General features: G+C 40.2%; 1 protein-coding gene across 1 annotated transcript in view; it reads right to left on the bottom strand.

The window, feature by feature from the left end:
* Nucleotides 1–24,208, bottom strand: part of LOC125466199 (rho GTPase-activating protein 23-like) — a 219,179-nt gene that overhangs the window by 44,741 nt on the left and 150,230 nt on the right. The window contains exons 14-20 of the mRNA XM_048560405.2: nucleotides 20,885–20,937; nucleotides 14,993–15,087; nucleotides 12,390–12,514; nucleotides 11,167–11,322; nucleotides 10,672–10,750; nucleotides 3,983–4,056; nucleotides 1,629–1,718 (exon numbers count right to left, since the gene is read on the bottom strand). Coding sequence (XP_048416362.2) covers nucleotides 1,629–1,718; nucleotides 3,983–4,056; nucleotides 10,672–10,750; nucleotides 11,167–11,322; nucleotides 12,390–12,514; nucleotides 14,993–15,087; nucleotides 20,885–20,937 — 672 coding nt within the window. The remainder of the gene's footprint in view (nucleotides 1–1,628; nucleotides 1,719–3,982; nucleotides 4,057–10,671; nucleotides 10,751–11,166; nucleotides 11,323–12,389; nucleotides 12,515–14,992; nucleotides 15,088–20,884; nucleotides 20,938–24,208) is intronic.

Here is a 24,208-nt window from a genome sequence, read left to right as displayed (position 1 = left end):
CCAAACTCACTAATCACCCTGCCATACAACCACAATCCGAGCTACAAATCTTCTCAAAAACTTTAAAGTTGTATGCTTGTTAAGGACAGAAACCAGGTGACTGTTTCCTTTTAACCCAGATATGGCAGTCAGGTAAACTGGGGACTTTGGACAGTTTGATTGAATTTTCCCATTTGTGACAACTACAGGAATAGTGGAGCTTGATTTCCAGTACACTCCCAGAGTGAGTTGTGGCAAGATTCAGTTTGGTCCTGTCGCTCTTACTGAAACATAATTACAGGGTGTCACAACAACAAAACATGCGGACAATTGATTTTGTAATCCCATTATCTGATTTACTACTTGGGACTTTCATAGACTGAAACAGTTCTACAAAATGGTTTAAAATGACAATAGGAGACTCACGACCACACAAATGGCCAAATGCTTCTTCAGCCACATCCCACTAAAATAAATGATCAACTATTCTCACTATTGCATGCAGAATCTTTCCTCACTTCCTCTTAACCACTTTAGCCCCTCATATTAGTACATGGTCTGTGTACTGCCTCCTGATTCACTTTAGACTTTGCAGCAGTTTGGTACAATTGAGTGGGTTGGTAGGCCAATCACAATGAAGTGTGTCTGCAGTCATGTAAGCCACCAGGTAAGGATGGCATATTTTCTTCTCTAAGAGGCCATAGGTAAACTAGCTGGGTTTTTATGACAATTAACAGTGGGTGCTGAAAGGTTAGCTTTTAATTCCAGACATTTTATTGAATTCAAATTTCACTATCTGTGGTGGTGATATTCAAGGGCACATGCCCTGAATAATAGCTTAGAGGTCTGGAACACTAGTCCAGTAATATTACCACTGTGCCACAACCTTCCCAAAATGTTGACACTTGAGCAGCAATATGAAGGTCAGTTATGAAATGGTGTGCAGCTGGGCTGTAAAAACAGCACTTGAGGAAAGTCGAGGATACTGGCAGTGGTGAGCACTTTTTCGTCTCTGGCCACATGATTCCCAAAGAGGGGCACCCTGTGTGTGCGTGTGCGTGTGCGTGTCAATCCAAGCACCTAGGATCTCTAAAACCAAAACATAGAGTCAAAATGGAACAAAAACAAAGTTGCTGGAAAAGCTCAGCTGGTCTGGGGGCATCTGTGGAGGAGAAAACAGGGTTAACATTTCAGGTACGGCGACCCTTCCTCACAACTCACCGGACCGAAAATGTTAACTCCCTTTTCCTTCACAGATGCTGCCAGACCAGACCAGCTGAGCTTTTCCAGCAACTTTGTTTTTGTTCATGGAACAATTCTGCCCTTGATGCTAAACATGAGGCAGCAGAATAACAGCACAGGCAACAAATTCATGCATGTGCACTATGTGAGGACACAGAATCAAACAGCATAAGGAGACTATTGTACTAACTTTGTGCAAAACTTACAAACTTTCTTTTCTCTTTCAAAATAATTCACTTGACTACTTATTTAACAACAAGTTTGGCCCCTTCCTAATATTTTCCACAGCAACCCATGGCACTGTGAGCTGATATTGGATTCAGTAATTCACAACATATGTACAAAATACTGTGGAAACAGGTACTCAAACAACTGTCAAATTATGAAGACTATAATTCACAGAGTACCTTGTTCTTTTCCGAGTGATCCGCTACAGTCTTCAGGTGTCCTGTGAGGAACTTCAGGGTTTCAAAATAATTTTCTGGTAATTTCCGAAGCTGAAATGATAGAAGTCTTATAATTACTCAACAATACACTCAGTTACTAGAAAATCTAATGAGTCTAAACACTAAAACTTAAGTGCTTCATTGAAGTTTCTGGCCTCTCTAGAAATATAAGAGTTGAGAGAAAGTAGCAGGCCTTGGATATGGGTATTAGATCAAAAGATATTGCAGACTTTAAAAGCTCATGGTGGAGGGGATAATCTTATGGTATAAATAGGAGATTTACTACCTAGCAGGAAACACACAAGTGTACATAGACCATTTTCCAGTTGTCAAGATGAAACAACTAGGGTTCCACAGGGATCCGTGCTGGGGCCCTCGCTGTTTGTGGTACATATAAATACTTTGGCCTAGAATGCAGGAGGGTTGATTAGTAGGTTTGCAGATGATATGAAACTGGTGGCATGGTAAATTGTGAAAAAGCATAGTCTTAGATTACAGGAGGATATAGACAGGCTGGTTGGGTGGACTGGTCAGTGGTAAACTGAATTCACTCCAGGTAAGTGTGAGGTGACGCATTTTGGTAAGACAAACAAGGTAGGGATGAACAGTAGGACCCTGGGAAGCACCAAGTCTCAAAGGAAACTTGGTGCGTATGTACAATGGTCCCTTAAGGTAGCAGGACAGGTAGATAAAGTGGATCAGAAGGCAAATGGGATACTTGTCTTCATTAGCCAAGGCATAGAGTTTAAGGGCAGGAATGTGATGCTGGAACATCAGCTAGAGTATTGCATTCAGGGTCATGATTGCGCTAAAGAGATGCAAAGGAGGTTTGTCAATGATATTGCCTGGTTCGGAGAGTTTTATAAAGAGATCAGACAGACGGGACTTGTTTTCCTTGGAGCAGAGGAGACTGAGGAGGATCGTGATTGAGATGTTTCATATTAAAGGACAGGGTAGACAGGAAGAAACATTTTCACTTGGTGCAAGAATCAACGACTCAGGAGCATAGAAATAAGACAGGAGGTTTAGAGGGGGTGAGAGGAAAAATGTTTTCATCCAAAGAGTGGTGGGAATCTGGAGCTCACTGCCTGTAACGGTGGTAGAGACAGAAACCCTCAAGTATTTAAATGGACTTGCGATGCCAAGGCATTCAAGCCTATGGGTCAAGTGTTGGAAATGTGACTAGAATATTTAACTGCCTGTTTTTGACCAGTGTAGTTGATGGGCCAAATGGCCTTTTGCTGTGCTTAGACATCCATGACTCTATTGCTGTTGTTTATTAGGAAGGAAATTGAATAAAAAGTAGTGAGATTATGCTTGAGTTATACATGGCATTGATGAGATCACATTTTTCTTCACCATTCATTCATGGGGTGTGGTCATCACTAGCTAGACCATCATTTATTGTCCATGGCTAATTGCCCAGAAGACAGTTAACAATCCACAACATTCTTATTGGTTTGGGGTCACATCTAGGCCTGACCAGGGATGGATGGCAGATTATTCCCCCGCCTGCCAAAGGACATGAGTAAACCAGATGTGTTTTTATCATGATCAGTGGTAATTACAAAATTGCTGTAATTTTTAAAAAAATGTTCAAAATTTATAAAAATTGAAATTTAAACAGCGGAAACAGCTCAGAGAAGGTTTTCTACAGTAAGCTGGTGTGGACAAGTTAACTTTTGAGGAAAGGTTGATCAGGCTAGGCTTGAATCCACTGGAGTTGAGAAAGAGTCAATGACAAATTGATTGATACATATAAATCCTTTGAGGTTTGGACACGAGGTTTTTCCTCTTGTGGGAGAATTGAGAGCTAACTGTTTCAAACATGGTGTTGAATTGTTTCTTACAGATGGTTACGTGATTTTGGAACTTGCAACAGGCAGTCAGAATAGTCTTTGAATTAGTTTTAAAGCAGAGGTAGATAGATTCCTGATAATCAACAGCATTAAGAATTATCGTGTCTTTGTCAAAATGTGGAGGAATTAGATGGAATTGATGATGAAATATGGAGTAACTAATAGGAATACTTTAATTCTCAGCACCACTTTAATCAGTCTTGGAGATATATCTGAGAAGAAGTAACTCAGTTACATGGAGAAACTACAGAAGTTGAGATTATAAAGGAGATTTTTTTGGTGATTTCAGGAAAGAATTTAAAGATCTAGATTATATCAGTTTTAACTTTTAATTAATTCCCAACAGAAACTGTAGGTATTAATTTTTGCTATTAATTGCAAATACAAATATAGATAACTAGAGTTAGAACATACACAAGGAGTGACAGTTAGGCTATGTAATGTAGTAGGATTTACCAGTTTCTTAAATTTTTGAAGCCTTTCTGCCGCATTCTCCAGTCTGTTGGTTTCAATGAAATCATTGTATTTATCTGTAAAGTACAGGCAACATCAATAGATGGTTAGCTATTTAGCAACTTGGTTCTGTTGGTAACACCATCACATCTGAATCAGAACATAGTTTTGGCTGATCTCAAACTACGAAGGGTGTAGATGGGAGGTCAGCCTGACGAACACTGAAGGAAGCAAAAACACACGATGATTTCAGCGATTAAATCAGTGCAGAGGAGAAAATGGGCCTGTTGTTGGAGACAATATGGAAATTGAAGCTTCTCGAAGTCAAATGGGACAGTGTGACTGGGTTCAGTTCTTTGGTTGGTTCAGGCTGACTGGTGACTAGGTGGGAGAACAGAATTCGTAACCGGGGAATGGTATTTATGATTAGTGCTGAAGCAATGGTTTCAGATCCCTATTGCCTAATTGGAGACCTAAATACCAAATAAGCTGTCTGACAACACAGGACATTGAACACGTCAAATGATGTGGTTATTATGGGTGGCATGATGGCTCAGTAGTTAGCACTGCTGTCTCAGGGCGCCAGGGACTGGGGATCGATTCCAGGCTTGGGCGGCTGTCCTTGTGGAGTTTGCACATTCTCCTAATGTCTGCATGGGTTTCCTCCCACACTCCAATGAAGTGCAGGTTAGGTGGATTTGCTATGCTAAACTGCTCCTAGCATCTATGGTGGGGAACGCAAGGATAGGGCAGGGAGTGGGTTCACATGGGATGCCCTTCAGAGGATCAGTGTGGACTTGACAGGCCGAATGGTCTGCTTCCACACTGTGGAGATTCTATTCAATGATGATATTAGCTGCAGTGTGATGTCATCAGGATATACAGAGCTTTATCCTGGATGATATCATCAAGGGTTAGTTTGCAGATGAAATACAGGAGGGGTTCAAGGCTGGATCCTTTGAGGACTTTAGCTATTGCAGGGTCTTATCTGGATGCCTGGAAAAAAAAACTGCATTTACAAAGCACCTTTCATAATCTCAGTTCATCCAAAAGCGTTTTATAACCAATGAAGTACTTTTTTGTACATATTCACAGTTGTAATGTGAGAAACCAGACAAGGGCAATTTCATTCAACAGGAAATTAAAGAAAATTTGGAAGACAATGGATTGGTTACTCTTGTCAAAGACTGCAGACATATCAAGATGCTTGAGGAGGAATGGTGCACTTTTGCTAAGAGCCACAGAAGGTATAATTTCTGACATTTTAAAAATGCTTTAAAGAGTTGTGGATATTGCTGGGTAGGCCAGCATTTAGTGCCCAATCCCAATTGCTTAGAGGGCAGTTAAGAATCAATGACAGTGCTGTGGATCCAGAGTTACATGTAGATGCAATAGGTAAGGATGGCAGATTTATTTCCCTAACGTGACGCTGAAAGAACCAGTTGTGTTATTGCAAAGTAATTAGGATACCACATTTTCTGTTCCAGATTTTGACTGAATCTAAATTTCATCATTTCCCATGGTGGTATTCAAAGTCATGTCACTGGAACGTTAGCCCGGGGTCCTGCATTTCTAGCCTTGTGACATTATCACTATGCCACCCCCTCCCACAAGGCTTAACTAAGATATTCCTGTCTTTTGGTGCAGGTGGAAATCTGATAAAAAAGGTTCAAACATGAAGTTACAGGAAAGATTCCAGGACTCAACAAGATCTTCAAGAACTTGGAAAACCAAAAGAATGTGGGGAGGAAGTTTGCAGTAATCTACAATAGGAAAAATTAATGGTGCATCCTTATCGTGTGTCACCAAATCGCTAAAAAAATTGAGTATTGCTAATAAAAACACAGCATCAATGCATTGGTTGTTTGCAAATCAATGGGAAATGCTATTCAATATAATCTGCCAGTCTTTGAGACATACAGCCTACATACTTAGCATAACATATGTAACGCGTACATGTAGAACATTAATCATTTGTGAGACAGGCACCACATTTCTAGCCTGGTGACATTATGCCACCCCCTACCATAAGGCTTAATTAACACATTCCAGTCCTCTGGTGCAGGTGGAAACCTGATAAGAAAGGTTCAAACATGGAGTTATAGGAAGGATTTTAGGACTCCACAAGATATTCAAGAACTTGGATAACTAAAAGAAGAACAAGCGTCTTTTTGGTTGATGACAGCATCCTGTTTGTGGCAGGCCCTATTTGTGTTGCTGTTCCATCATAGTAGTGTGAAACAGCTAGTTCTGCTTATGGCTAAAATCTTTCTGATGCCTTACCTTTTCAGAACAACCTGAGGTACAGTGGGCAATTTTCAGAACCAAAAGGTGACAGATTTAGGTCCATTCATAAGTTTCAATCTGATTATTCTATCGTACCAAATCAGTCTGTGCTTGCAAAACTCACAACACAACATCCGACATTAGATATGAGTTGACAATATTTGGTAAGAAATCTGGACAGTGTGAAAAATTATGCCACACTTGCATGTACTGGAAGCTACGCATTAATACACAGGACTTTGTTAGTCGTAGACTCAAAGAACACATACACGCACTGTATCTGTTTCAACTCAACAAAATAGTTTGCAGCCATCTTCTGGCCTGTTTCTGTAAATAATGCCTTGACAATTCACAGACAACCTGCCTGGTTTAAAGTTTAATTTTTTTCTAATTTAACCTAATTTTCTTAATCGATCTGTTCAGACATGTCATTACACACCTTCGGAACAGGTGGGAATTGAACCCTGGTCTCTCAGTCCTGGGGAAGGGACACTACTATTGCATCATTAGAGGATCCTCAAAGGTTTAAAATTTAAACAAAGCTGGGCAGTTAATGATCAATCATTAACTAGCAAATTCTCCAAGGCAATACCTCTATTAATCAGAGTCCACTTGTCAACCAACCAGTGCTCACTTCTCATACAATATTATTGCTGCTTTTCCTTTACTTTAGTATTTCTTGCAAATTGTCTTCATGAGTGCAAAATGCAAAGCCTAAACAATATGTATCTTTTTCAGCATTTGTCATATTCTGTACTACCAAATGAACAAATTAACTAGTAATTCATTGCATTCTGTTTATATAATCATGCTGTGCACATGTTCTGCAGAAGAATCACTGCTTTCTCTCCACAAACGCTGCCAGACCTATTGAGCTTCTCTAGCAATTTTTCGTTTTGATTTTTGTTTCCAGCAGTCACAGTTCATTGTGTTTTTTTCATGCTACGCACATGTTGGCTTTTTTTTTTGTCTAAATTATAGCCACTGTACTTCCAAGTTCTTCTTTGAAACGGTAGTGACTGGAGCAAAGGCCAGATGGATCTCAGTGACAATGAGATCCTTGATTGGGGCTGTTAACCAGGGCCAGAGAGCCTTGGCTGACAGATATAAACAGGAGATTCAGAGAGTCTCTTCATTTCTAGGATTGGTGCTAAGCTGGCTGATGCACTACGCATATCTAAATAAAGGGTAACTTGGTGATGGGATACCTGCCTCTGTGCAGTAATTTCAATAGCGATAAGAGAAAACAGTATGCTCCTGAAGAAAATTCACTTGTAGTGATTGTCTTTGAGTTGGGGTAAGCATTTCTAGCATCATGCTTTTATTTGGGAACCTTGACAAGTTCAATCCTGCCGGAGGCTGGGCCAGCATATGGAAATACTGTGCTATTTATTCCAGAGAAATGACACTGGGGCAAATGAGAAGCAATGAATAATTCTTGTGACTGCTTGCGGATCACAGAATTTTCATTTATCAGCAGCAAACCTTTCCTAAGGCACCAGATATTAAAATCTTTCAAGAGTTGATGGATTTAACGAAGGAAAATTATGACCCCCAAGCCTCCCTTAATTCTGAGACACTATCAGTTTTACATGGGAATTCAAGAATCAGGGGACTCCGTATCATGATCTTTGATGAGGTTAAGGTGACTGGCAGAGGCATGTGATTTGTGTTAATTCTGAAGGAAATCCTGAGAGACCACTTGGTGTGTGGCATTAATGATGCAATCATGCAAGAACAACCTACTAGCTAAAGACCAACTGGACTAAACAGGTGCCACAATTTGGCTTTGTCATTAGAAAATGTGGCATGTGAAGCATGTGAGCTACAGGCCATCCCAATGGAATTGGGCACCCTCACCTGACTGACTGAGCTTGAAGAACACCACTTTAGTACAGGCAATTGGGGATTCTCATGCAGGGCATATCCTGAGCCAGGGGACCCTAGGTCTGCCCACAACAAAATCCCAAAACAAACACGAGCCTCAGCCAAATAGTTGAGATGTTCTTCAGATCCAGGCTGGTAGCCATTATGGTTGCTGCCAGTATGCAGATTGGAGACAGTAAAAAGGGGGCCTAAGAGGCCTGACATCAGTAAAATAACTCATGATTTGGTTAAAAAAGAAAGTGCACACCCTGGAAAGTCCACCTACATGTTATTTGCAATAGTTAACATGCTTAGCAACATCCAAATCAGAACTACTCAAAGTAAGTGTAAACAGTCACCCAGTTCTCATGAAGGTCGATACCATTGCAGCTGCATGAGTGGTTACAGAACCAGTCTTTAAGATTCGCTCTGCACTCTGGCCCTTAAGTTTGTGCAAGACCTCGGCTAGACAGAGAACCTATACTGGAGAACCATTACAAATTAAGGGTACTGAGAAGCAATTGATGTAGTTACCACTGAACGTTGTAACAGACTCAGGCCGAAGCTTGATGGAAAGAAAGATTCACCCAGATTGGCTCAACATTTTCCAATTAGAAAATGGCTGCCCAAGCAAAGTCCTAATTAAATACCCAGAAGTTTTTCAGGAAGGTCTAGGGATAATCAAAAGGAGCCATAGCGACATTGCATATTGACCAGGAAGCAATTACACAATTCTACAAGATCTCCCAGTGCCATTTGCCTTAAGTGCAAAAGTAGAGACAGAAATCAGAACGTTTGAAAGAAAAGGAATCATCTAACTAGTGCAGTTGGCAGAATGGGCAGCACTGGTCATACCAATTGCGAAGCACAATGGCTTACTTTGTCCCTGTGGGCATTTTAAACAAACAGTAAAAACTGCTTCTCGCAGCTGGATAAATATCCAATCCTTCACATAGAGGACTCATACACAAACTGGTTGTGGGCGGAAAGCGGACTATCCTTCACATAGCTGGGCATGAGCCATGCGTACCTGCAAATATGACTAGGTGAGGAGCCCAGAAGTAGTCACAATTAATACCCATAAGGTTTGGACCAATTTACAAGACTGCCTTTTGGGGCATCATCAGCTTACTCCCTTTTCCAGGGGATGATGGAGAACATTTTACTGGTATAGGTCTTTCTGCTAAAGCTTATGTTTTGTTAACACAAATTGGCTCCAATGCAATTGATAAATAGTGGACACTGTTTGGATGACACAAACTTTCTGCCTTAAAAGTACAGTGATTTTCTATAACAATTTCCTGATAACACGATTTTCTAAAGCACAAGGTTACACAAGAACACAACTATCTTATAAGAGAAATGCCTGTACAGATCCAGCAGAACTGCTAATGGGGAAAAGACTCTGCATAACATTAAATCTGTCAGCAGCAGGAATGCCAATGATGGCCACTTGCCTCCTCTAAGCAAGACAAACAGTTTACTTCAAAAACAAAACTGCTTCTGAGGATGGGTCACCGGACCAAAATGTTAACTCTGTTTTCTCCTTCACAGATGCTACCAGACCCGCTGAGCTTTTCCAGTAATTTTTTTTTGTTCCTGATTTATGATATCTGCAGTTCGTTTGGTGTTTTGAGAGTTTACTTCAGGGCTAGAAGTTTGGTGTCAAAACCACAGGATCAGCCCTGCGTAGATATGAGGTGAGGTTGATGTAAAATCAAGTCCCATGGCATACAAGGTTTGGGTAGGTACAGTGGTCTTGAACAAACACGTAGGTCACCTGAAAGCTGCTATATCACAAACAACAGCAGCAAAACATACCTGGTCCCTGAGAACAGCCAGAAAGTCTGTCAAAAATCGTAGGTTCTCCCCCTCCATCTAGAGTTGAAGAAACCTCAAACTCCGGGATGGATGAAGCCTCGATATCGTTACTACCCGAAAAGGAGAAGGAGGAAACTCTTCCGAGACGCCTGGGCGCAAGAGACAGTCTAGGTCTGGTACACGCCGCCATGCCTGAGTCAGAGAAACTGGAGCTGGGGCAAAAACGCCCCGGAAGAAGCTACAAAAGAACAGGCCTACATCCCTGGTCTTTGGTTTTGGGGGAGGGGTGGGGCATGTGTGATTGGAATGAAGGACAGGTGGATCTCCGTGACTGAGATCCTTGATTGGGATTGTTCGTGTGGGCCAATCAGAAAGCCCTAGTTGAGAGATATAAACAGGAGACTCAGGCAGTCTCTTCATTTCTAGAGACTGGCTTGGAGCTGGCTGGTCAGAGCAGAAGTAAATAAAGGGTGACTTGGAGACAGGATGCTTGCCTCCTTGAGGTTGTTTCAGAAACATTTTGACACAGTTCACATTTGACCAAAGACACCAAATAACTGAAAAACGTTCTCTCCACTTTTTATGCGAAACTTAATGGATCATTTTATACAACTTCAGAATTACAGATCTCAGCTTCCTTAAAGAGACATTTGCTGTAACTTTAGTATAATGACCATTACCTAATTGAAAACAATAAATTATTAAAATGATTCACTCACCATCTGTAAAGAGAGGTTCAGGAAGCTTTCGGAAGAACAGCTTAAGCAAGCTGCTAATCACATTCAAGTCCTGCCATTTCTGTAAAAACAAAATTACTCAGTACAGGCAGCCGTTATGTGTCATTAGACTCTACTCAAATATAAATCACCACTGTTAAACATTCTTTTGTGAAGTATGGAAACTACAGCAGAAAATTGTCATTACGAATCACAGATGCTCTTTGAAGGCATGATTAAAATTTGAAGTTTCTTATGCCCTCTACATGAACAGTGCTAAATAATGTATAGGTTTATACTCATGTTCACCACGACTATAGATTGCGATCAGAGGCTGATATTCAACAGAGAGCTCTTTGCACAGTGTCTATCAGAAACATGAGCAAACTGTTAAGGGTTCTCTGATAATTTCCTTCAAATAGACCTCTAAATTACTCTTGCAAATACAAAACAAGAAAAAAGGGTAGTACTATGTTTGTAGAAGAATTAGAAGCTTACTTCTTCTGAGGTATTAAGATCAGTCATTCCCTTATTCAGTTGTTCTTGCAGGCTGGAGACCATGGCATTGTTCCCTGGTACCCTATAGATCCCAGTGTTCTCCAAACCTTTCTCCTCCACTAATTTACAACATACCTCCACTATTAGTGGAATAAACTGAAAGAATAAACACAAACACACAAATACTTGAAAAACATAATTAAATATTGCAATGTGACAGCATCATTGTCTAAAATGGAAACAAATAACAGGTGAAATGAAATATTTTATCATCAAAAACACTGATATATTTTTCATCTGATCTTGGGATCTGTGCATCGCTAGCAAGGCCAGAATTTCTTGCCCATCATTAAGATGGTGGTACCGAGTTATGTGTTTCAATGGCTGATGTAACCACAAGCATATTTCTTGCTGAGGCTCGATACAACTGAGTAGCTTGCTAGCCATTCCAGAGAATAGTTAAGAGACGACTATGTTGTTGTGGATGTGTAGAATGGTAGAATACCATCCCAAAAGGTTATTAGTAAAATACATAAATATTTATGGAAATCCAATAATTTCAGGGTCATGGCTAAATCACACAATATTTTACTCCAGATTCATTAATCAATTTTAGATTTTTCTACCTTCCAAGAAGGGATCTGAACTAGTGCTTCCAGAGCTTGCTTCATGTCTCTAGATAATTAGTTCAGTAGCATTCCAACAATGCTATGAATGCTCTAATCACTAGTGCTCATGAAATAGTAAACCATCTTATTGCATTCACTGCAATCAAACAAAATCTAGCACCAAGGCAAACCACCAACAAGGTATTAGGCCTACAGACCAAAAACTTGTTTGAAGAGCTTGGTTTCAAAGAGTGTCTTAGAGGAAAGACAGTTGACAGCAGAGGGATTAAAGAAGAGAATGCTCCAGCAGAAGTAAAACCCCGAATGAAATACCAACCAGGTATCTATGTCAAGGTAAGAAGGTGTAGAGCTGGATGAACGCAGCAGGCCAAGCAGCATCATAAGAGCAGAAAGGCTGACATTTCTGGCTTCTGATGAAGGGTCTAGGCCCGAAACATCAGCTTTCCTGCTCCTATGATGCTGCTTGGCCTGCTGTATTCATCCAGCTCTACACCTTGTTATCTCAGATTCTCCAGCATCTGCAGTTCCTATTATCTATGTCAAGGTGTTAAGGCATGAAGACTTATAGACTAGTAGACACACACAACCACTTACCTTGTTATTTATTCCAGGTTGACACTCTTCTAATCGAACACCAAAAGCTGCTCCTGAAACTGTTTTTTTGGTTTTCTTCATTATGTTCAACCAAGAACTCTTGTCCTTCAAAAGGCTACTTTCATCTGGAAAAAGATACAGGCAGCCAAAATGAGAAACCTTAGCCAGATAGCTTTTATGTATGTTACTTAATGGGCAAGGTTCAGTCAGTAATTGCACCATGCGTGCTTTTTCCAAGTGGTGTTCAACATGTAGCAGTACTGACTAATCAGGGGCCATAAGACTTCATGGGGTCCACAGTCAATGTTAAGGGCTCCTGGAACATTCCCTCTTGACTGTATTACACTGTGCAGCTATCCTTGCTGGGTCTGATTTCCTGGTGGGTGTTGTCTGGGATGTTGTGTATTAGGATTGATTCTAAGAATCTGACCATGTCAGGCTGTCACATGACTAGTTTGAGAGATAGCTCACTCAAACTTTGACACTCACCTCCCAGATGTTCACAAGGGTAACTTTGTAGGGTTGACAGGGCTGATGCCTTAGTTCATGCCAGGTTGTCTGTCTGATTTCATTTGATTTCCTTTCTAGCAATTGAGACAATTGAATGGCTTACTAGGCTATTTCAGAGAAAAGTAAAAAATCAACCACGTTGCTGTAGGCTAGAGCGGTTATGGATAGTAGCCTCCGTTCCTCAAGGACATTAGTACATTCATTAGCCAAGTGATTTTCTAGCTAAACTCAAATACTAAAATTATGATATTCATTTGTTTTAAAGTCAAAAGCAGTTCTCTGCAGGGTGCTACTATGGTGATATACGTGACAATTAACTAAGGGGAATGAGATGATACTTCTTTTGAAGTAGTGTCAACTCTGTTAACTCTGCTTTCTCTCTACAGATGCTGTCAGACCTGCTAGGTTTCTCCAGCAATTTCTGTTCAGGCTTGAGATTTCTTCTGGTTGTGCTATGTTAGCAATATTGTAAACACAATGGAATGTTTCTTCTAATTTGTTACTTTCAACAAAACAGACTTAAATAGCTTATATTTCATTATGTAGCGAAGATCCTTAGTTTTGCAATACAAGCAAAATGTAGTTACAGTGGTCTTTGACACAAGCAAACTCAGAGGTAACAAAGAAAAAGTCACAATGAATTCTATGATAGCACTGCTTCTCTAGTATCGCTCAAGTGCTTTCCCAGCAGCATGCCTGACTGGAAAGTACAAACACCCATTAGAAAGTAACTCTTGTAAGATGTGTAAAGAAGTTAGTTCCATAGATCTACTTTGATTGTTATGAAAATTCACCTAAAATTTAACAACTAACACTTTTGCATTAGTACATATTGATGAGAGCTGAGGAGGAGAGAATCACAAACAGGTTTTTGGAATCCAGTTGATATTTTATAGATTTCTGGACAACACCTTAAAGAATTAGATTGAGCAGTTTCGAAGTGGATTAGAGGCATCCCTACTACCAACAAGGTCATCCCTTCTCAGATCTTGAAAAGAATTTATGGATCTAATAGACATTGAAAAAGGATTATGCCATAGGTTGAATTGTATCTGCTTTTTTTAAAGCCAAATTTCACTTAAAATCATTGCAGAATGAAGGATTTACAGATTTTCAGAAAATTTTAACTTCCTGTTTTCGTTTATTCTATTTCCCAGGGAATCCAACACTTTTTAGCTGGGTAGGGAAGTGACCAGCTAACGAGTCTTTGTGCAGAAATGTCCTCAGCTGAAACAGCATTCTTCCATTTTACTTGCCTCTCTGTGGAGGTCTGTTTTTGAGAAGCATGAAAACACTGTAGTGCTTAAAACAAGAGTGCCCTCTGGTGCATTAGTTAACTCTGGCAGATGCAGTCAAACAAGAGTTTGGTTTGCACATCTTTAGGGTGCTCAGGAGAACAGCTCTATTGGCAATTACCCCCACTAGTAGTTTTGCTGTGGAAATGAAAATGTACCCCATTCCTACTGAACAACACTAGAACAACAATACTCTATAGGATTTAATAAATATAAGTCCGTTTCTCAATTCTTTGCGAGAACCTCAAAATTTCCACAAAGCCTTTCACTTCCTTTGATCACTTTCTATAATCTAAACAGTTTCAAATTTTATGCTTTGTATTAACTAAGTTATATTTATTTAGTCTTCTCTCCTGACCTTGGTGACATCTTCCATGAACTGTGATTCTTCAATTAAATTTTTCAACAAGAGTTTCCAGTAAAAATAGCATGCAGCGCTCCTGCCAGGGCTGCACACAACATGGCAAAACAACTGTCGAAGAGAAATTTTCGACAAGCTTTCCTTTCATAACCTTACTAGAAATTCGAATTACATATGTTTAATTCCAAAACTGGGTAAAATAATTTTCTTTATGTTAAAATCCTTCAGCTCATCAAATCAGAATTGAACTCATTTCTTAAGCAGAAATAGTACAATCATTGCAAAGTAAGTTTAAGCTTTGCTTTAAGTAACCATAAATGGTGATAGGGTTCAGTTACAAGGGTAGATCACTGAAGTGAGTGGAAAGCTATGAGATTTGTAGCACTAAATGAGTTATAAACCTGTGGCAATGATAACGCAATGTTGAGCTGCATTACCTTTGTTCACATTATCTTGCCTGGGAGATCGTGGACGTCGCGTGACATGGTGACGAGATCCCTTTGGCGAAGAATCAGACTTGTTATTTGCGGGACTGCAAGGCAATACAGGTACAATGTCAGTAATGGAAGAAGCTAAAACTGAAGTAGTGGTACAGTAATTATTTACCTGTGTTTTGACAAATGGCCTTAAATTCAATCCTGGATATTTCTGTATTTTTGGACATGGGGCAATCTGACCAATTCACTAGTAAACCTTCCAATTTAGACAGTTAAATAATTTTGCTTGTTTAGCTAAAATATACAGTTTAATTCAGTCAATTTGAGAGTAACCCACCTTTTATTCCTTTTTAAAAATTAGTTTAAGTAGTGTGGGCTATGCTGGCAGGTCCAGCACTCACTGCCCATCCTTAATTGCCTTGAGATGATAGTGGTGAACTGCTGTCTTGAACCACTGCAGTCCATGTGGGAGAGGTGCAATCACAATTCTACGAATGAGGGAGTTTCAGGATCTTGATCCAACACACTGTAGGAATGGTGACTCATTTGCAGGTGTACATGGTGTTTAACTTTAGCAAGTGGGCATCTTGCAGGTGATGGCATTCCCATGTGTTTCTTGATAGCACTTTTGATCACACCAGCAATCATTTTATTGATAATTGAGAGAAGATTGACGAGGTCATAACTGACCTGTTTGAACTTGACCTGCCTTTTATGTGCAGGACATACAGCTTGGAACAACTTGGCTAGGGATACAGCAAATTTTGGACTTCCAGTCTTCAGTATCATTGTCGGAATGTTGTCGGTACCCATAGCCTTTGCAATAACTCGTGTCTCCAGCCATTTCTTGATATCACATGGAGAAATCTATACTGGCTGATGACTGGCATCTGTAATGCTGGGAACTTCAAAGGAGGTCAAGATGGATCATCCACTTGGATCTTCTGCTGGCAATTGTTGTGATTGCTTCAGCATTCTTTTTGCACTGATGTGCTCTGCTTCTGCATGGTTGAAAAAGGGGCTACTGTGGTCCTTCTGCCTCCAGTGAGTGCTTAATGTGTTGCCTAAATGAAATGTTGCCGTAGTCCTAGAAGACCAAGGCCTGCTCTCACATTAGAGAGAGATGAAAGGCGGTAAGTATTACCTGAGGGTCACCATGCCTTAGGCAAGGCTAAGAAGTTGGGACCTTCAGCGTATCCTCAGCCATCTCTTTTTCTCACCATTGAGAATGTCAACATGAGCAGAAACTCGTTCTATCATAGAATTTGCTTTTTCTTGCCCCTCCTAGCAAAGGATTGATTGTATCTTTGTAATTTGATCAAATGGGAAAAAGAACCGTAAAAAAATTACTGCCAAGGAAGATATCCTTAATCACTGGTCAACAAATTAATACTACTCCAGAACAGTTAAGATATTGGATGTAGGTTTGCTCGCTGAGCTGGAATACAGTTAAGGTATATTCCCTCAATCGGGAAAGGTAAGGAACATTCAGATATTTGTATGACAAAAAGAGGTAGAAGATACGACTGAAAAGAAAAAAAATTCTACTTATGACAGATATCAGATCAAAAATTTATTTGAAAGTCAGGCTGAATATAGAAGGTTCAGAGAGACCATAGAAACATAGTATCCCCACAGTGTGGAACCAGGCCATTTGGCCCATTGAGTCCACACCCACCTTCTGAACTGTAAACGTTATGCCTTATTTAAACAGGATGCAAGAATAAGTAAAGCAACTACTGACCAGTCAGCTTAATTACGGTGGTTGAAAACTTCTAGAACCAATAAGTTGGGACAGCATTAATAGTACCATAGACAAATATTTAAGTACAGCCAGTATAAATTTCCTAATGGAAAGTTATTTTTAACTAACTTGCTTGTTTTTTTTTGAAAAAAGTAACAGTTGATCAAGGCAATACTTTGGGCTTCCATAAGACATCTGATATAGTGCCACACTACAAACATTTGAACAAAATTAGAGCACATGAATAAAAGGAACAGCAGCAATATGATTACAAAATTTGCCAAGTGAAAACAGAGAGCAGTCATTTGGATTGGGTAGAGGTTTATAAGAGAATTCTCCACGGGTCAGTGTTGAGACCCTTGCTTTTCCTGATTATACATTAACAATCTAGACCTTGGGGTATAGGGAATAATTGTGGATGGTATGAAATGTGGAACCATTGTAAACAGTGAGAAAAATAGTGTAAACCTTCAGAAGGACATTGATAAGTTGCTAGAGTAGTGTATATGTGCCGGATTGAGTTTAATACACAGAATTTTGGTAGAAAAAGCATTGAGAGTCCAATTAAAAGTTACAACTGTAAAGTCCATGCATGACAGAGGGGCCTGGATGTATATGTATATAAGGCATTAAAGGGGGCAAGGCAGGTTAAGGAAGTATTTAACGTGTTAAGTGAACATTTTGATTCTGTTTTGAGCAAGAACATAAAAAGTAAACATCGCAATAATAAAATGATAATTAGCTGGGTTGGCAAAATAAAAACAAAAAGCTCTCAAACAATCACACTTACTACTGTGCAAGTATTAAATATTGCTCTTTCATTCTGCAAACACAGAAAGCTCACACAAAAGTAAATATAGGATGGGAAAAAAAATGGAAAGATGGAAAAGGAAAGAAATAAAGCCGTAGACCTCCCAAAATGTCTTACAGCCAATTTTTGAGAAATGCTGCTGTGAAGACACTTTACATTAAAAATTGTTTGGAGGAGGTTGTTGACTTGCTCGCTGAGGTGGCTGGTTGTTGTTCAGACGTTTCATCACCATGCTAGGTGACATCATCAGTGGACTCCAATGAAATTGTGTTATTCTACTCCATTATCTTCACCATTTCTACTTTATTAATGAACATCAACTAGCAGCAAAATGGCATGGTGAACTCTCCTTAATATCGGTACACTCAGATAATCAAGTCCATCAGTTAAACTGGGACATGGTAACCAGAGCAGCCCATATACAAACCCAAGATAATAAAATGTGAGGCTGGATGAACACAGCAGGCCAAGCAGCATCTCAGGAGCACAAAAGCTGACGTTTCGGGCCTAGACCCTTCATCAGAGATGCTGCTTGGCCTGCTGTGTTCATCCAGCCTCACATTTTATTATCTTGGAATCTCCAGCATCTGCAGTTCCCATTATCTCTCATATACAAACCCATACAGGTTAAAACGGAAATAACAGTACTCACCATAGTGGACCAAACACTATAAATTCTAAGCGGGGTAGAATAACTCCGTATCATCGGAGGCTCCACTGACATTGTCACCTAGCATGGTGACAAAACATTGAGAACAAGCACGAGAACAAACTAGCTCAGCGAGCAAGTCAACAGCCTCACCCTCAACCCGAGCTACAGATCTTCGCCAAAACTTTGGTAGTTTGGAGGACTTAAATTTTGAAGGATTACGAGAAAAAAGGAATTTATTTCAAACTTTGTGGACCAGTGTGGAGTAGTTGCTTTAAATGAGGCCACTTAAACTTCAATGTCGACATTGAGATTTTTCTTTACACGACTACCTAGAAATCATATGACTGGTGATAACTGCTTGGTTTGCTGTAGAGTTTTCTGAACAGTGACTAACTCAGAGATATTCTTGCTTTATTCATCTGTATTGGAGGAAATCTTGCCAAAAACGAGTCGATTTGGAGAAAGGCTTGTTCAGGACAAGCTGAATTGGAGGAAAGAAGTAGTTTCTGTTCTAACAAAGAGTCTCTAGATCCAAACTATAAAATCTGCTTTCTGTCTACGGAATCTGCTAAGCCTGCTGAGCTTTCCCAGCAATTTCTGTTTTTTGTTTCGGAATTGAGGACAGCCTGCTTTACCCAGCTGATCTCTTTTGTTTCTGAGAAGAAGATTTTTCATGAGTTCAGGGTAAAACATATTTGAAAGACTGACTGAAAGAATTCCAAGATGGTAATTCCTGAGCAAGCTGAGTCTAGAAGACTTCAAAGATAACTGTGTGTAAGTAATGACTTGAAGTGTGCCAGTACATCAAAGCAACAGACTCCAAAACATCCCACACTAGTTGAAAGGCCCTTTTGTTCAAAAAGCCGGCATAGTGGCATCTTTTTGGTCATCTCGGTAAGTGGAAAAATATGGTTTTTGATGGTATAGCCCACAGATTTGAGGGACTAGAGCAATGAAACAGTCCTCTAGCCTCAGTTGTAACAGTACCTATTTCTGAAAATTGTACAAAACACAATGAATTTGGATTCAGCAAGGTTCCTTTTGTGAAATATAATAATAAGCAGACAATAATCCAAGTCTGGGTGTTAGCACAGGCCTAAATATTGCCCATTACACAGCAAATAACCGTCCCCAATCAAAACAGCACTATTGTAAGATCCATCAAGTAAAATTAAACATTAGTTACCATTTATGATTTCTCAAAGAATTAGGATATGACAGACTCTTCAGCAGCTTAATTGGTTAAGGAAAGGGCCAAGCTTAATTTTCAATCTGAGTCTGGTTATTTGATTTCAGAGTGAAAAGCAATACCTTGTCCTGCAACTGATCTGGTTTGGTCCCAGATTCCTACCCACGAAACCTTTGTTACAAATGTGCTGTATGAATGCCAGAGTACCACCAAATCAGGCTCAAAATCCATTGTAATAAAATCAGAACTGCACAAAAAAAGGGGCATGGTGTCATAGGCATACAGTACCTGGGAAACCTACCCAGAAAGATAATCAACACCTTTAGTGTAGGAAGGTCAGAAGAGCAAAATAACAGCACTGCGTTTCTGTAAAACTACTTAACTTATAGAGTCATACAACACAGACCAATTTGTCTCTGCTGACCATGGTTCCAAAACTAAACTAGTTTCACTTGCCTGTGTTTGGCCCATAAGTCTCTAAACCTTTCCTATTCATATACCTACCTATCTTTTAAATGTTGTAATTGTACCTGCCTCCGCCACTTCCTCTGGCAATTCATTCTACATACTAACCACCCAAACTGTGAAAAAGTTGCTTCTGGTCCCTTTTAAATCTTTCTACTCTCACCGTAACAATATGCTCTTAGTTTCGATTGTTCCCACCAGAGGGAAAAGACCTTTGCTATTCATTTTATCTATTCCCCTTGTGATTTTATAAACCTCTATAAGGTCATTCCTCAAGCTCCTGTGGTCCATTGAAAGAAGTCCAACATCTACTGATGATATAATGAAACCAGCCTTTTTTTTCAGAAATTTCAACATTTTTAAGAGCTTAGAGTCTTCACCTCCTAGTATTTTGACACTAGTATTAGGTCTAATACAACTTGCACTGATAGACCAAATATAGTACTGTATAAAGTTTGAATACCAAAGGAAGTTTGCCAAATTCTGGTAAATATTCAAAATATTTCCTTTTGGAATTTCTCCTTTTTAAAATAGTATCAAAATGACACAGTCATCACATAAAACCACAACAGCACCACCAATAACATTTTACATGTGATTATAATGAGCACATAAATCAGAGAGCAACCAACTTTCAAGAGAAAGATATATGGTATCTGAACACTGTAAAGAAATTCATGTCTTTTCAGCTTATGCTTAGCAGTTCAACTGACATCAACTATTAAAAAGATACTGTGAAAAATTAGTTCCAGATCAAAAGATAATTACAGACAAGGAATGTATTGAATTCAAAATTGTTCCAAAATAAAATTCCAGTTGAGAAAAATGATTTACAGCAGTGTTCGTACCCTTTTGAGTATTAAACATTTCTGAAATGTCCGTGGCTAACAAGGATAGAGGCTGCAGTGAACAAGCTGTCTGGGAGCAAGATAGTCATTCTCTGACTCAGCAGCAGATGACAAAAAATTCTGATCAGTTGTGTCATGAACAAGACATTATCAAACAATTCAATATCTAACTGATTTCATTACCTCTGGTTTCTGTATTCCTTTAATTTTACTTCGATCAGTCTTGAACTTGTGTCCTAATAAGAAATAACAAGAAATATATGTAATCTCCTAGTACCACTACAGAATCAAGAAGAAAGGATGATCAACATTCTGAAATCTTTGGATGGCATCACTTAGAGGAAGAACAGGTTAGGGAGGTGGGGACGAACTGGGCTGGTTTTGGGATGCAGTAGGAGGAGGGGAGATTTTGAAGCTTGTGAAATCCACATTAATACCATTGGGCTGCAGGGTTCCCAAGCGGAATATGAGTTGCTCTTCCTGCAACCTTCAGGTGGCATCGTTGTGGCACTGCAGGAGGCCCAGGATGGACATGTCATCTAAGGAATGGGAGGGGGAGTTGAAATAGTTCGCAACTGGGAGGTGCAGTTGTTTATTGCGAACCGAGCATAGGTGTTCTGCAAAGCGGTCCCCAAGCCTCCGCATGGTTTCCCCAATGTAGAGGAGGCCACAACGGGTACAGCGGATGCAGTGTACCACTGGCCTGATCCTTGATTGGATTCACAACATATTGTTATAGGATTATCCCAAATACATTATTGAATTAGATTTGAGACTACCAGTGCTAAGCTAATATTCCCAATCCACAACGAGAATAAAGTATTGCTTTCACTATCTTGATTTATTCCTTGTCATACAATACAGCTACTGTTAGGACGACTGCAGATAACATCAGTTTCTTCCTCCCTTTGTTATTTCTTACCTTAACCCACATTGGTTCCATATCATTCTTGTTACCATACTTATTCTGCCTGCACCAACAAAACTACCCACCATCCTCTTGTTCCTGCCTGTCATTTCAAAAGCCACATACACCTGACTATTTAATAGCCAGCTGTGATCTCCTTGTAACCATTTATCCATAATGACTATAAGATCATATCCATTAACCTCTAGTTCGGTTAATGTATTTTGTTCAAAATACAACATACATTTAAGTAAGATGCCTTTTTTCCCCATTTGACCCTATTTGCTGTTTCTCAGAAATGTTTGTACACTCTGTCCTGTCCTGTACCACTGTGGGCATTCTGACCAAAATAACTACCATGCAATGCTGTTGTATCCTTTTGATTTATAAGCCTACATATCACCTCTCCAAATCAATGGGAAGGAACTTCAGGTAAGTCTTAGAATAGGGAGGACAGTACCATCAGCAGACAGGATTCTGTAAGAATCCTTTAGGAGCTGAGAGGAGCACACCTCTCAAAGAGAGGCTGAAAGGAAGCCTATAGGGTATTTGGATGAACACAGCAGGCCAAGCTGCTTGGCCTGCTGTGTTCATCCAGTTTCACACTGTGTTATCTCAGATTCTCCAGCATCGGCAGTTCCTACTATCTCTATAGGGTTTTTTGTCTGCTTGTAAAGATTGGACTGTAATTTGAGGAAACAGTGCAACTAGTTGGTATAAGTGCTGGCTTAGGTAACTATTGGGCTTCACTGAGCAACGTAGGCAAGGTACGATTCTTTCATCTTTCTTAGTGTAAAGGGGCAGAGAGGGCAGTGGTGTGCCCTCCCTGCCAGATGTGGGAGATCAGGGAGCAGTCTAGTGTCCCTGATGACTATGCTTGCAAGAAGTGTGACTGGTTGCAGCTCTTCACAGACTGCAATGTTCGACTGAAGCAGCATTTGGACACATTGAGGGGCACACAGGGGGCAAACGGTGTGATAGACATTAGTTAGAGAGGTTCAGTCAGGTAGATGGGTGACTGCCAGGAGAGGCAGGCAGGTGGTGCAGGAGTTTTCTGTGGCTATTTCCTCTCTAACATGTATACCGTTTTGGAAACTGTTAGGGGGAACAGCATCTCAGGGGGTTATAATAGCAACAGCCAAGCTTGTGACACTTCAACTGGCTCTGCAGTAGAAGCAGGGTTGGGCAAGATCCAAGCGAGCAATAGTGGTCAGAGAATCACTAGTTAGGGGCACAAACAGGCATTTCTGTGGCTGCGTCCAAGACTCTAGGATGGTGTGTTGTCTCCCTGGTGCCAGGGTCAAGGACATCTCTGAGCAGGTGCACAAAATTCTTAAGAGGGAAGGCGAGTAGCCAGAGGTCCTTGTGCACAATGGTACCAATGACATAGGTAAAAAGAGGGAGGAGGTCCTGCAGAGTGAGTACAGGAAGTTAGGAAAGACACTGAAAAGCAGGACCTCGAGGGTAGTAATCTCTGGGTTACTACCAGCGCCACATGATAGTGAGGCGAGGAATAAAAAGATAGGGTCAGATGAATGTGTAGCTAAGGATCTGTTGCAGGGGTGACCTGTACAAGAGGGATGGGTTTCATCTAAACTGGAGGGGAACCAATATCCTCGCAGGGAGGTTTGTTAGTGCTATTCGGGAGGATTTAAACTAGAGTGGCAGGGGACTGCGAACCAGAGGAGCCGGTCAGCAAGTGGAGGGAATGTTGGGAAGGGAGGATGTTAGGACTTGTAAATCAGAAAGAAAGGACAGGCAGAGACACATAAATGAACACAACAGTATTAGTGGGTTGAAGTATGTTTATTTTAATGCAATAAATATTAAGGATAAGGCATATGAGCTTAGGGCCTGGGTCAGTACATGGGATATGATGTTGTGGTTATTACAGAGGCTTGGCTGCTCAACATTCCATGGTTTCACTGTTTTCCATGAGATAGAGTAAAGGTTAAAAGAGGTGGAAGAGTTGCATTACTAATCAGGGAGAATGTTACATCTGCAAAATAAAGATGGGTGCAATAATCCATTATACTATAGGCGTCCCAACAGTCGAGGAACAAATATGTAAGTAGATTATGGTAAAGTGCAATAAAAACAGAATTGTCATTGTATGTGACTTTAACTTCCCTGGTACTGACTGAGACTCCCATAGAGCAAGGGGCTTAGACAGGGTGGAATCTGTTAAGTGCATCCAAGAAGATTTCTTGCAATAGTATATGGGTAGTCCAACTAGAGGTGGGGTCATACTGAACCTTGTATTGTCTAATGAACCTGGCCTGGTGACTGAGCATTTTGGTAACAGTGATCACACCGCTAAGATTTCAATAAAAACTAAAAGGACTGCGGATGCTGTAAATCAGGAACAAAAACAAAGTTGCTGGAAAAGCTCTGAGGAAGGGTCACCGGATCTGAAACATTAACTCTGTTTTTGTCTTCACGAATGCTACCAGACCTGCTGAGCTTTTCCAGCAACTTTGTTTTTTGTACCTTAAGTTTTCAGATAGCTATGAACAAGGATAAATCAGACAGTGTGGGAGTACTAAATTGGGGGAGGGCAAATTATGTCAGTATTAGGCAGGAGCTAGGGAATGTTAATT

The sequence above is a fragment of the Stegostoma tigrinum genome, chromosome 31 (genome assembly GCF_030684315.1).
Source record: "Stegostoma tigrinum isolate sSteTig4 chromosome 31, sSteTig4.hap1, whole genome shotgun sequence".
Taxonomy (NCBI): Eukaryota; Metazoa; Chordata; class Chondrichthyes; order Orectolobiformes; family Stegostomatidae; genus Stegostoma; species Stegostoma tigrinum.
This window is presented reverse-complemented; position numbering and strand designations above follow the sequence as displayed.